This window comes from Neoarius graeffei, chromosome 23, assembly GCF_027579695.1.
Source record: "Neoarius graeffei isolate fNeoGra1 chromosome 23, fNeoGra1.pri, whole genome shotgun sequence".
Lineage (NCBI taxonomy): Eukaryota > Metazoa > Chordata > Actinopteri > Siluriformes > Ariidae > Neoarius > Neoarius graeffei.
In genome coordinates, this window is record NC_083591.1 from 22569290 (window position 1) to 22583198 (window position 13909).

A 13909-nucleotide genomic window follows, 5' to 3' on the forward strand; every position below is an offset into this window, starting at 1 on the left:
GAGCAGAGATGGCAGCTGCATAGACCTTGATGGTGGAAGGAGTAAGACCCTTGTCAAACAGAGACTGGAGGAACAGTAGAATGGTCAGCAGGGGGCAGCATGTAGGCTCCTCCCCCCGAGTCAAGCATCAGTTGGAGAAAAGCCTCCATCTGTTGGCGTAGAGGGCATTGGTGGAGGGTGCCCGAGAGCTTGCAATGGTGTTGACCACTGCCGGCTCACAAAGACCTAGCAGGGGGTCCGGCCCTTCAGCGGCCACACCCAGAGCTGCAGACGGGCTGGATCCGGGTGCCAGATCTGCCCTCCCAGCTGTGATAGCAGGTCCGTCCTCACTAGCAGGCACCAGGGGTCGCCGTTCAGAAGTTGCAGCAACTTCAGAACCCACGCTCGGCCCGGCCACCGAGGGGCGACAAGCAGCAGCCCGTGGTGGTCCATCGCAAACCTGTGTAGGGTTGGCATGATCAGCGGTAGAGGGGGGAAGGCATACAGCAGTTGCCTCGGCCAAGCATGCGCCAGCGCGTCCTGGCCCAGGGAGCTGGGGCCGTGGAGGCTGAACCACAGAGGGCAGTGTGTCGACTCCTGGCAGGCAAAGAGGTCCACCTCTGCCCTGCCAAAACGTTCCCAGATGGTGAGAACCACCGCTGGGTTGAATCTCCATTCCCCGGGATCGGGGTCCTGGCGGGACAGCAGATCCGCTGCCCTGTTGGCAGTGCCTGGCAAGTACATGGCACGCAGGCTCAAGAGATGTCGATGGGCCCACCGCAGAAGTTGGCCGGCCACTTCCAAGCACTGGAGGGACTTGGTGCCTCCCTGGTGGTTGATGTAGTACACTACCGTAGCGTTGTCCGTCCGCACCAGAACGTGTCTGCCGGCCAGGCCTGGGAGGAAGTGCTGTAGGCCGAGGAACACAGCCCGTAGCTCCAGCACGTTGATGTGCTGCTGTCGCTGCCCTGGACTCCAGCAGCCTCTGACGGTCCGGCATTGCCAGACTGCACCCCAACCTCCCAGGGAAGCATCCGTGGTGATGACCTCCCTCTGGGAGGGGATAGCCGCCAGCAGAACACCCCGCAGAAGGTAAGCCCTCCTCCTCCATGGACGGAGGAGCCTGAAAAAAGTATCCGTCACCTTCACGAGCCTGCGCCCGTGCAGCGCCAGGTGGAGGTGGAGACCATTGAGCCACCTCTGAAGCGGGCGTAAGTCCAGGAGTCCCAGCGGGACCAGAGAGGAGGCTGCCGTAAGCATGCCCAGCAGGCGCTGAAAGGTCTTCAGGGCGAGTGACCTGCCCCGTCCGAAGCGGCCAAGCAGCAGGCGGATGTTGTGGGTCCTGGTCTGGGAGGGGGTCGCCATCAACGACCTCGAATCCAGGTGCATGCCCAAAAAGTCGTCTCCTGGCTGGGCACCAGCGAGCTCTTCTTGTAATTCACCCTGAGCCCCAGCTCTGCGACATGTGAGGGCACAGTCGCGATGTCGGTGCGGGCCTGAGCTGCTGACCATGAACAGACGAGCCAGTCGTCCAGGTAAGGCAGGACACGCAAACCCCTTGCCTGAAGTGGTGCCAATGCCGCTGCCACACACCTGGTGAACATACGGGGTGCCAGCGATATCCCAAAGGGCAGAACATTGAACTCGAAAGCCTGGCCCTCGAAGGCAAACTGCAGGAACTGCCTGTGGTGTGGCGCAATGGGAACATGGAAATAGGCGTCTTTCAGGTCGATGGTAGCAAACCAGTCTCCCGCCTGGATGTGGTATAAGACATCCACTGTACGCAGCATGCGGAATCTCATGGTCTTCAAGTGGGAGTTGAGGGACCTCAGGTCGAGGATCGGGCGGATACCGCCGTCCTTCTTCGGAACCAGAAAATACCTGGAGAAGAACCAACCTTGCTGTCTCTGCCTGTTGACGGGAGAGATTGCTCCCTTCTCCAGGAGGGTGGCGATTTCCTGCCGGAGGACGAGGGACTTCCCCGGATGGCTCACGGTGGTGTGTTTGACCCCATGAAAACGCGGCAGTCGGCGGCAGAACTGGATGCGGTAACCCTCGGTGAGGGTCACCAGCACCCAGGGGTCTGGGGTCAACGCTCTCCAGCTTTGGAGCTGTTCGCTGGAAAAGCGGCCGACCGCCGGCGCGCTGATGTCAGCGCCGCCCAGACCGCCCCCATCGGTCACCATGGGGACGACGAGGAGCGGACTGGGTGTAGGGGGCGGCGCCGCGGGTCCAGGAGGTGGTGGGGCGACGCAAGTCATCAACCCGTCTGGTCTCCTGGCGGGTGCGTGACCGAGACAGAGTCGGTGTGGGCCCCCTGAAGGACTGGGCAGCGTTGCCGTGGTGGTGGACCTGGCGGAGGCCAGCGAACTGCTGTCGCGCCTGGACGACCTGGGCACTCCGGTCCAGGGCTTGCTGAGCGGCCTCGCCAAACAGGGAAACGGGGGAAAACAGGGAGAGAGCGCAGCACACGCCGGTCGGGCTCGGCCAGAGGGGACTGCGCCAGCCATATCTGCCGGCGGGCGAGGGTGAGATATGACATCAGCCGGCCCAGTTCCCGTGACGAGTAGGCAAAGGCCTGGAGAGCCGCGTCGCACAGCTCCCGTGATGCCGCGCTCGTCCCCTCCAGCGTCTGGGCGAGGGCCAGCAGTAGATGGGACATGGAATTGTCAATACAACCCATTCGTACCGCCATGTCGTATCCCCGCACGATGAGGTCGTCGGTCGCACGGCATTGAGTGCGAGGGCATCGGGCGTCAGGCCGCAGAGCCTCGTTGGGCAAAAGGACGAGGGCAGCCACGGAGGGCTCAATGTTGGGCATCTGCTGGAGGCCGTAGGTAGGGGCGTCCTGCATTGCTGCCAGGGCCCTGCAGTCACTAGGGAGGTGGGAAAGGCGTCAAGGGTCCGCCCAACACCTCTGTAACTCCTCGATGTATGGGGCCAAGGGCGGAACAGACAACGAGGAAGGCTGTGTGGAGCCTCTGAAGAAAGCGCTCTGATGCTGGGCCACCGGGGGCGTGTCCAACCCCAGACGGGCCAATGCAGCCCTCAGCGTTGGCTGGATGGATGAGCGTCCGCCTTCCGACGCTGCCACGGTGCCATGGCTGGTGGCCTGGGAACCCGCCAGAGAGGTGGAGTCGTGACCGTCAGACCCACCGCAATCAAAGCTCTCCGACGCCCGGATTGACAGCTCATCCAGGCCGCGTGCATCAACGGCCGGTGACAGAAGCGGTGGTGATGGCGGACGGTCGGGCTGCCAGGCAGATGGGGTGGCTGCAGGAACACTGCTGCCCTGTGGCGGAGGCTGGAGATTCGCCAGCAGGGCCTTCATCTCCTCCAGCTCGGCGGACATCACCCTTGGAAGCGGAGACGCGTGGGGGCGCCCCACGGCGCTTGCTGGGCCCCGCTGCTGCAGCCGGCACCATGTCCTGTCCTCCCGAGGCCTGGGGAATGTCAGACGGAGGATCCATCCGAGCCAGCCTGGCGGTCCGCGCAGCCACGCTCAGGCACATGCAGTCTGCGCAGGCCATGTCCGTCAGCCCCTGCCGCAGGTGATCAATACTCAGGCACGAGGGGCACTCACGGTGGCCGTCCTCCGGCTCAGCAAGAGAATAGGTCCATGACACCTGGCTGGCAGAAGGGAACTTAAAAAAATAGGGCGAGAACACCCCAAGTAAGTATCCCAAAATAAACAATCAGGCGGCAACGAAAAACGACCGGGCGAACACACCCGTGGTCGGGAGAAGAAGAAAAAAAATGGTGCGAGGGCCTAAGCGGGAGCACCCGGACCTCGTGAACTGCGAGCCTACTGCCGCGGGTTTAAAAGACAGCCGCAACTAAACAGTCACTCACTAGCGTGAGAAGACATCATACGCCGCTAAAACACACAAGACAGCCGGCCCGTGAGCAGGCCGGAGGCAAGGTTACACAAACAAGGCGGTTGATAATATTAACAAAATAGGCGCCGTGCGCCACAGAACTGATAACCAGCGGCGAGAAACACCGCTTTAATTTAAATGAATGAAAACCGCTTACCTGAACGAAAATAAGCCAGCCTCCAGTGGCGAGGACCCCGCCTCGGAGGGCTAGTCAGCTAACTCCACCGAGTGAGAGCACTCAGCTTAACGGAGTAACAAACAATACGAATACAACACACCCAAGACAGCCGGCCCGTGAACAGGCCGGAGGCAAGGCTACACAAAACAAGGCGGTCGATAACATTAACAAAGATAGGCGCCCGTGCGCCACAGAACTGATAAACAGCGGCGAGAAACACCGCTTTAATTTAAATGAATGAAAACCGCTTACCTGAACGAAAACAAGCCGGCCTCCAGCGGCGAGGACACCGCCCCGGAGGGCTAATCGGCTAACTCCACCGAGCGAGAGCACTCAGCTTAACGGAGTAACAAATCAATACGAATATAACAAGAGAAAAAGAATTGGTGGACTTAACGCAGTTTCTTGGAGGGTGCGTAAGCACAGCCCCAACCCTACGGGTAACGAAACTAACACGGCGCTTTGTCCAAATTCCAATCCAACTCGCAACCTGCAAACGCGAGAAGATGCAAGAGGTCACACTTCCTGGGTTCACCGGTCTTTTGTGCCAGGGTCACGGGGTGACGTCACCCAAGTCACACGTGACTTTGTTGTTACTATTACTCGACCTGCACATTCGTGTGATGGATATCCATGTGCTGAAAGCACCGCCTCTGGCGGTCAGGAGAAACGAAATAGAACCATTGTAATTCTCTTATCAGCATAAAAAAGTGAATGGACTTGCTTTGTACCCATGTTTTTTTTTTTTTTATTGCAGAGCATAACACGTCTTGTCACAGCCACTGACATCCATAACTTCCATATTAGATGAGAAAACCAAGGGATGAAAAATAAAGTGCATATCACTGTGAAAATAAAAATGTTTTATTTTACTCTTCATTAGTTTCTTTTGAAGAGAAATATTTGCCATAAAAGAAGAAAAAAACGTAACAAAAATAAAAACATTCATCATACGTTCAAAAACGTTCATCATAGTGTGGCACTGTATTATCCAATTCTCACTATTAAACTATACACCTACCCAGTGGAGATGAGCTGGGTAACTGAAGACTGAAGGAACAGTATTGAAAAGTATTTTTCCAGTCTCACCTGTGAAAGGTAATCCCATGTGATCTCGTTTGGACGGTAAACCTGTTGGTACAATATGGCGGCGAGAATGTTTATACGTCCATGCCTTTCTCCATCACTCACACGTACTCTTACTGAAGCAGCGCGCGACAAGCCTCAACAGGAACTACGGGTGACTCGCAGGGCCAAATTAGAATTTGCGTTAACGGCACTATTTTTTTTAATCGCGTTAAATTGAGATCGCGTTAACATCGCGTTAACTTTGACAGCACTAATATACACACACACACAATCCCAAAACAGTTGGGACACTGTAAAACAAATAACAGAATGTGAAGATTTGAAAAGACATGGAAAACCTACATTTCACTGAAAATAGTATAAAGACAATATCAAATGTTGAAACTAAGAAATGTTGTTGTTTCTTGAAAAATATATGCTCATTTTGAATTTGATGTCAGCAACATATTTCAAAAAAGTTGGGATGGGGCAACAAAAGACTGAAAAAATTGTGTAATGCTAAAAAAAACTAATTTGGTTAACTGGCAACAGGTCAGTAACATGATTGGGTATAAAAAGTGCATCTCAGAGAGACTCAGTCTCTCAGAAGTAAAGATGGGGAGGGGTTCACCACTCTGTGAAAGACTGCATGGGCAAACAGTGCAACAATTTAAGAATAACATTCCTCAATGTAAAATTGCAAAGAATTTGGGGATCACATCATCTGCGGTACATAATATCATTGAAAGGTTGAGAGAATCTGGAAAAATCTCTGTATGCAAGAGACAAGGCTGAAAACTGACACTGGACGCCCGTGATCTTCAGGCCCTCAGGCAACACTGCATTAAAAGCAGACACGTGCCTGGAGTGGAAATCGCTGTATGGGCTCAGGAACACTTCAGAAAACCATCGTCTGTGAAAACAGTTAATTACTGCATCCACAAATGCAAGTTCAAACCATATATACACAATATCCAGAAACACTGCCACCTTCTCTGGGCCCAAGCTCTTTTATGATGGACTGAGGTGAAGTGGAAAATTGTCCCAAGGTCTGACGAATCAAAATTAGAAATTATTTTTAGAAATCCTAGACATCATGACCTCCAGGCCAAAGAGGAGAGGGACCATCTGGCTTGTTATCAGTGCACAGTTCAAAAGCCAGCATCTGTGATAGTATGAAGGTGCTTTAGTGCACATGACATGGGTAGCTTGTACATCTGGGAAGGTTTCATTAATGCTGAATGATATATACATGTTTCAGAGCAATATGCTGCCATCCAGACAAACTCTTTTCCAGGTAAGACCTTCCTTTTTTCAGCAAGACAATGCCAAACTGCTTTCTGCACATATTAAAACTGCATGGCTCCATAGTAAAAGAGTCCAGGTGCTAAACTGGCCTGTCTGCAGTCCAGATCTGTCTCCCATTTAAAACATTTGGCACAATATGAAGTGCAAAATACGACAAAGGAGACCCCAAACTTGAGCAACTGAAACTGTATATCAGGCAAGAATGGGTCTTTCAAAACTACAGCAGTTGGTCTCCTCAGTTCCCAAATGTTTACAGTGTGTTGTTAAAAGTAGAGGTGATGCAACACAGTGGTAAACGTGCCCCTGTCCCAATTTTTTTTTAAATGCGTTGCTGGTATTAAATTCAAAATGAGCATATATTTTTCAAAAAAACAATAACATTTCTCAGTTCCAACTGAGAAATGTTCTCTTTGTACTATTTTCAGTGAAATAAAGGATTTCCATGATTTGCAAATTATCGCATTCTGTTTTTATTTACAGCTTACACAACGTCCCAACTTTTTTGGAATTGGGGTTGTGTGTGTGTGTGTATATATATGTCAGAAAACAGAATCCAGGGACACATGTCCGCCCGGGGGCATTTTGAGTTTTTGACAGATTCAGAAAGTACAGTTTCTAAGCTTTCCAATGATGCCTTCCATGTGGAGATCTGACAATATTTGAAGAATGTGTGGCCTTTTGAAAGTGTATACTTCTTAAAACAGGAAAAAAAAGGGAGAAAAATCACCCTCAAATGGCCCTTTTCCACTACCCTTTTTCAGCTCACTTCAGCTCGCTTCAGCTCACTTCAGCCCGACACGGCTCGCGTTTCGACTACCTCAGAACAGCACGACTCCGCTCGCTTCAGCCCTGCTCAGCCCCCAAAACTCGCACGGTTTTGGAGTAGGGCTGAAGCGAGCCAAACCGAGCCGAGTGGGGCTAGGGGCGTGAGGAGACACTCCCCTGTGCACTGATTGGTGAAGAGGAGTGTCCTCACATGCCCACACACGCCCCGCGAGCACGCTGGGATCTGTAAACACCGTAAACCCGGAAGAAGAAGAATTACGAGAATTTCTGAAGCCTTATGCGCCTCGCCTCATCTATACGCTCTTGCCAGTATCTGTTGGCGTTGTCGGTGACAACAAGCCACAGCACCAAGACCAGCAACACTAACGACTCCATGTTTATTGTTTACTATCCGGGTCGTGAGACTACCACTTAAAAGGTCACTGATGTCACTGTTTGCGCCGCCTAACGACATCACGTGACGTCCACCCACTTTCGCTAACTCCACCCAATGTGTCCACCCACTTCCAGCCAGCACGGTTGTAGTCGAAATGCACCTCCAACAGCCCCACTCAGCTCGACTCGGCACGGCTCAGCCGCGTTGGTAGTGGAAAAGCGGCAAAAGTTTTCCATCTCAGCTACTCTGGCTGCAGGGCGGGCACATAATGCTGCTCATCTGCATGACATTAAGGAAAGCTCTACCCCCTACTAGCTAGCACGATGCTACTTTCATGTAAACAAAGATCACCACGTCAATTTTCCTTCCATGCAAAGTATGCCCAAAACAATTATGAAGTACAAAAATAAGTCCTAAAGTATACTTTAACGTTTTGTGGTTGAAAAATTACTCACACCGTAAGAAAGAAAGATAGCACAATGATGACACAACTAACAACGCTAGTTTCATGTAAAGCCTCGGTCACAACCGGCTGTACGTGCTCCTACGGCCGGTCTACGTGCAAAAAACGCAAGAAACGCACGAGAGCGCGCGTGTGATGTGCTGATTTTCGAGCCGTAGACTGGCCGCAGAGGTTCTTTGTCATGTCAAACAAACTCTACGGGCGCTTACGTTTTTTTCAGGTTGCAAGACAAACTTACGGCCAACGCGCGTCTTTCTCCATGAACAACAACAACAACAAAAAAGCGCAGCGATTTGGAAAACGCCAAAAATCACACGGCCAAAAAATTGTACGTCCGGTTGTGACCTAGGCTTAACCAAACCACAACACTCTCCGTTACATGCAAAAATAACCACACAGCCTTAGATTAATAAACTTACCCCATCAGAAAGAGAAACGGCGCCTTGCACACATCAATGCCTCCGATGGAATGTAATCCTAGAACGGTCCGTGTATAATCCGATCATTCAAGTATTCCATTCAATCTGGAAAACGAGGTTGCGGTTTTTTTGCTAGAAATGGTTATCTCCGATGTAAATACCGTGTGTCTGTTTGCTTCGCGGTGTTTCAGCTCCTCTGCGCTCTGTTTAACTTGCTCATTCCATAGTGAAATTACATGCCTGTATGCAGCTAAGTAGCCATGCGCTCAGCTCGTATCATACAGCTGATTCGCGAAAAAAAAAAAAAAAAAAGACTTAAATCATCATGTGAATGGCCCATATGGTAATTTACCCACACCCCCCAGCAGGCTACAGTCCTGACAAAAACGAGAATTTGCAACAAAAAAATGTATGCTTTTCCAACAAAATCTATTATCTGAAATACTGATTGCATTCTTCAAGATCTCAACTTGCACATGATGGAAAAAAACAAATCACAAATTTCGAAAAAGTGCTGCTGATCTTTATCTCAGGTGGATGGGGATGAAGCGATCATCAAAGGGTGATGATCAAATACGCTTCTTCAAACACTTTTTTTATGTTTTTATATATATATATATATATATATATATATATATATATATATATATATACACACACACACACACACACACATATACATATATATATATACATATATATATATATATATATATATATATATATATATAAAAAAAACATAAAAAACGTGTTTGAAGAAGCGTATTTGATCATCACCCTTTGATGATCGCTTCATCCCCATCCACCTGAGATAAAGATCAGCAGCACTTAAACACAAGTCTCATCGTTTTCTCTTCCCTTGACTGTTCACCCTTACATCGGTACCGAAATAATCTCTTGATTAATTCCACATTTTTGTTTGGCTGTTTAAACATTAACACTTGATTTGCTGTACAGTGTATACACCAATATAACATAACATATACATAACATTAACACCACCTGCCTAAAAATGTGTGGGTTCCCCTTGTGCCACTAAAACAGCTCTGACCCATTGAGGCAGGGACTCTACAAGACCTCTGAAGGCGTGTGGTAGTATCTGGCACCGACGATAGCAGCAGATCCTTTAAGTCCTATAAGTTGTGAGGTTGGGCCTCCATGGATCAGACTTGTTGGTCTCGCACATCCTACAGATGTGCGTTTGGATTGAGATCTGGGGAATCTGGAGGCCAAGTCAACACCTTGAACTCTGTCATGTTCCTCAAACCATTCCTGAACAATTATTTTCAGTGTGGCAGGGAGCATTATCCTGCTGAAACAGACCACTGCCATTTCTGTTGCCATGAAGGGGTGTACTTGGTCTGCAACAATGTTTAGGTTGGTGGTGCATGTCAAAGTAACATCCACATGAATGTCAGGACCCAAAGTTTCCCAGCAGAACATTGCCCAGAGCATCATGCTGCATCACGCATAGTGCATCCTGATGCTATCTCTTTACCAGGTAAGGGGACGCACATGCACCTGGCTGTCCATGTGATGTAAAAGAAAACATGATTCATCAGACCAGACCACCTTCCATTGCTCCATGGTGCAGGTCTGATGCTCACATGCCATTTGTATGTGCTTTCGGTGGTAGACAGGGATCAGCATGGGCACTGTGAACACTCTGGCTACACAGCTCCATATGCAACAAGCTGCATTGCACTGTGTCTCTGACACCTTTCCATCATAGCCAGCATCAACTTTTTCAGCAATTTGTACTACAGTAACTATTTTGTGGGATCAGAGTAGACGGGCTAACCTTCACTCCCCACGTGCATCACTGAGCCTTGGGCACCCATGACCCTGTTGCTGGTTCACTGGTTGTCCTTCCTTGGACCACTTTTGGCAGGTAATAACCACTGCATACCAGAAACACTCCATCAAAACCAGCCATTTTGGAGATGCTCTGACCCAATCATCTAGTCAAAAGTGAATTTTTCCCCAGAATTTTGGAACAGCAATATATGACAGTTTAACAGACCTTTCACACAATTGATTAGTTTTATTTATATATTTGTAGCTCTGCGCGTGTGTGTGTGTGTGTGTGTGTGGGGGGGGGGGGGGGGGGGGGGGGGGGGGGTTACCTCCACTTCTAGGTCCTGACTCTTTGGGTTATGTATTAGGAATGTGAAAGCCTCCTCCCAAACAGGCTCATTGGTTTTATAACGCGTCTGTAGACAGAAAATAAAGATAAATAAATGCAAACACCTAAATATGACTCAGTAGGTCACACACTGAAGACATGAATATTTAGACAAAAATACTTTAGAAGACAGAAATATTAGCTTGTCCCTAATATTTGAATATACTATTCTGGTTGAATAAATGAAATAATATTCCAATATGATTGCAGGAATTCATAGCTTGTAGTAATTTAACTGATTTGAAAACTTTGTGCTGCTACCCCATGGTTCTGAAAGCATGTGGACTGTTGAAGGACCCTAATGATATGAACAAAGCCACAACTTTATGATTATTTAACAGACTATTTCAGGTTGTTTGGTTTTTTTGCTCATTTTTTTATCAATGCTTCTTCAGAACCTACAGCTATAGCTACAGTGACTGAGCTTTCTCATGGCTAAATGTCAGCTGTTAGATTCCTTAGTGACCCCAACATTAGGCTAAAGCTTTCAATTACTTCTTAATTATTATCTTTTTCTCATAAATCACTACAGTCCTATAATGCCAACTGCTAATTTTATCTTCAGAAACATTCACAATTACCAAGCCTTGAATACCTAAATCAGATTCCAAAATTATGGAATGCTGTTGTATGAATATATCTGACAAAAAAAAATGCATACAAAAAATATTGAAAATTATTTTCTAAAATCTCAGTCAGTAAAACAAAGTTTATATTCTCTCCATTTTTAACTCCTGCATGTTTAGTCACTCATCTATACACACACTCATTGTACAGTTTATTAATGACTTGTCATTTTGGGGAGTTCATACTCAAATGTTCTGATCCCCAAATACTAGGTGCTACAGCTTTCATGCTTGCAAAGCTTTTGTACTGGAAAATCCCCACAAAACTTGCGTTTACTTGTGTGCAGTTGACTATGCATGATTAAAGAATGAAAATGTAATTAAATTCAACACAATTTTCTGGTGTAAGGAATAAACAAAACCACAAATAATAAACAAACAGTAGCATGCAAGCATGCACTTTACTCTCACCTTACTCTCATAAACCGTGTGTCCGACTTTAAACTGGACCAAGGGACTGGGATCACTGGTGACTTTCTTCGCAGACTAGAGTGTAACAAGTGACAAGCATGAGTTTCAGTGATTGTTTTACATGTTAGATGTCTCCATTTTAATCTTCATAGCCTTGAACAGAACAAAAATATATGGAATACATTTTTGTATATAAAACATTTGACTTGATTTGAAACAAGTTAACAGTAACATAAATGTAGAAAGCAACTACAACAATCAAGATACATTTACCAAAAAAATTAAAAATAAAATTTGCCTTTGTTTAGATATTGAATGCTTGGACCTCGGTCACAATTTTGGCCATTTTGTATTTACTGAAGTTAAGTTTTGGTAACTATAAATCAATGTACAATATATACTAGTCATTTGGGCCTTAAGTGAAAGAAGGTACTTGGGCCTTCAAATTATTTAATTGTCGTAATTGTCCACAAGAGGTGCAGCTCTCCATTTCATGTCAACACTGTAGGATGTCATTTGTATTCATGCCGTGCAGCCAGAAGACTGGTTCATCTCAGTGGATCTTCATGAAGCACACTTCATGTCCCCATTTCCCCAGCACATGAAGGCTTGGATGACTGGTTCATATGTGCCCCCACCAAGGAGCAGGCCATCTACACCAAACCACCCTCCTCGCACACATTACATTGCTCAATCACATCATGAACTTAAGAGCTCCCCAACACTATTCATTCAGCTTAATTGAGAATACTTACCTCCCTGTCAACACAATATGTGGGGCATGTTATGGGCTACTTGCACTCATGGCTATGAAATATTCCATTTTGAAATAGTGCAGTTCTCAAATCTCCAATAGCACTGCGTACATTCAGGAGTACAGCAAGACACCTTGTTAGCAACAACACAGTGCTATTCTTTGCAGTGAACTGTGTGGGCTAATGTTAGCTTGGGTGTTTGTTTCTACACTGTAACCCCGACAAACTCCCTGAGGAACATCCAAATAGTTTGTAGTACTCAAATGGATCCACTTGTCACGCCACTCACTCACTCTTGCATAAAACAAGACCAACTGTGTTTAACTTATATTTACACTTAATTCACTTACATATTTATGAATGAAATGCATCACTCTTTTCAATGAGTTGCATGGACGGATGTAAAAGGTTTTTTTGTTTGTTTTTTGTTTTTTTAAAAACACAAACAGGCAGGCAAACAGATCCAAAACAATGTGAAAACAGAGTGAGGAAACAGGCAAGGGTCATGCAAGGCACAAACAGGTTAGCCAAGGCAAGAATGAAAGGCAGAATCCAAATATACAAAAACAGTCAAAACCAGAAGGACAATACAGAGACGCAAGGTACAGCGCTTATACTTCGCAAAGTCTGTGTTTGAGTCCTTATAAGTGCATGCTGTGATTGCACTCTGATCAGCAACAGCTGCACAGCATTTAGTCTTAATGAACAGTGTGCATGCAGATGTGACAATGTCATAAAAATAATGCGAATATTGTACAATTTCAGGTAGTAAAAATATGATAGCGTCCCATCAGTTTTACTTGCCGAAGAATAGAATAGAATGCCTTTTTATCATTGCACAAACGTACAACGAAATTTAGTTCATCTCTAGGAGAGCAAGAAATTGCGATATGTCGTGAAAGTAGAAAGGAGGTTGAGTTGGGTTTGGAGAGATGGAGGTATGCATTGTAACGAAGAGGAATGAAGGTGAGCAGTAGCAAAAACAGAATACATGTGCATCAATGAGAATGGGGAGATGAGAGTGTAGTGAAGATGCAAGGAGTAGACAAAGAAAGTTGGTGAATTCAAGTACCTGGGGTCAACTGTGCAGGAAAATGGGGGCTGCAATAGTGAGGTGAGAAAGAGAGTGCAGGCAGGGTGGAGCAGTTGGAGAAGGATTTCGGGAGTCATTTGTGATAGGAAAGTCCCAGGAAAAGTGAAAGGTAAGATGTATGAGACAGTAGTGAGACCAGCTATGACGTATGGATTCCCTTAACGAAGAGACAGGAGGCAAAGCTGGAGGTGGCGGAGTTGAGGATGTTAAGGTTTGCGATGGGAGTGACAAGGTGATAAGGAACGAGCACATCAGAGGGACAGCACATGTACAGAGCTTGGGAATTAAGCTAAGAGAGATGAGGCTGAGATGGTATGGGCACATCCTGAGAAGAGATGCAGAGCATGTTGGAAGGAGAATGTTGAGGATGGAGTTGCCAGGTAC

At 47.4% G+C, this 13909-nt stretch overlaps 1 protein-coding gene across 1 annotated transcript in view; it reads right to left on the reverse strand.

Moving 5' to 3' along the window:
- The window catches only part of esyt2a (extended synaptotagmin-like protein 2a), a 138961-nt gene that overhangs the window by 31008 nt on the left and 94044 nt on the right, over nt 1-13909 (reverse strand). The window contains exons 14-15 of the mRNA XM_060905937.1: nt 11678-11752; nt 10582-10668 (exon numbers count right to left, since the gene is read on the reverse strand). Coding sequence (XP_060761920.1) covers nt 10582-10668; nt 11678-11752 — 162 coding nt within the window. The remainder of the gene's footprint in view (nt 1-10581; nt 10669-11677; nt 11753-13909) is intronic.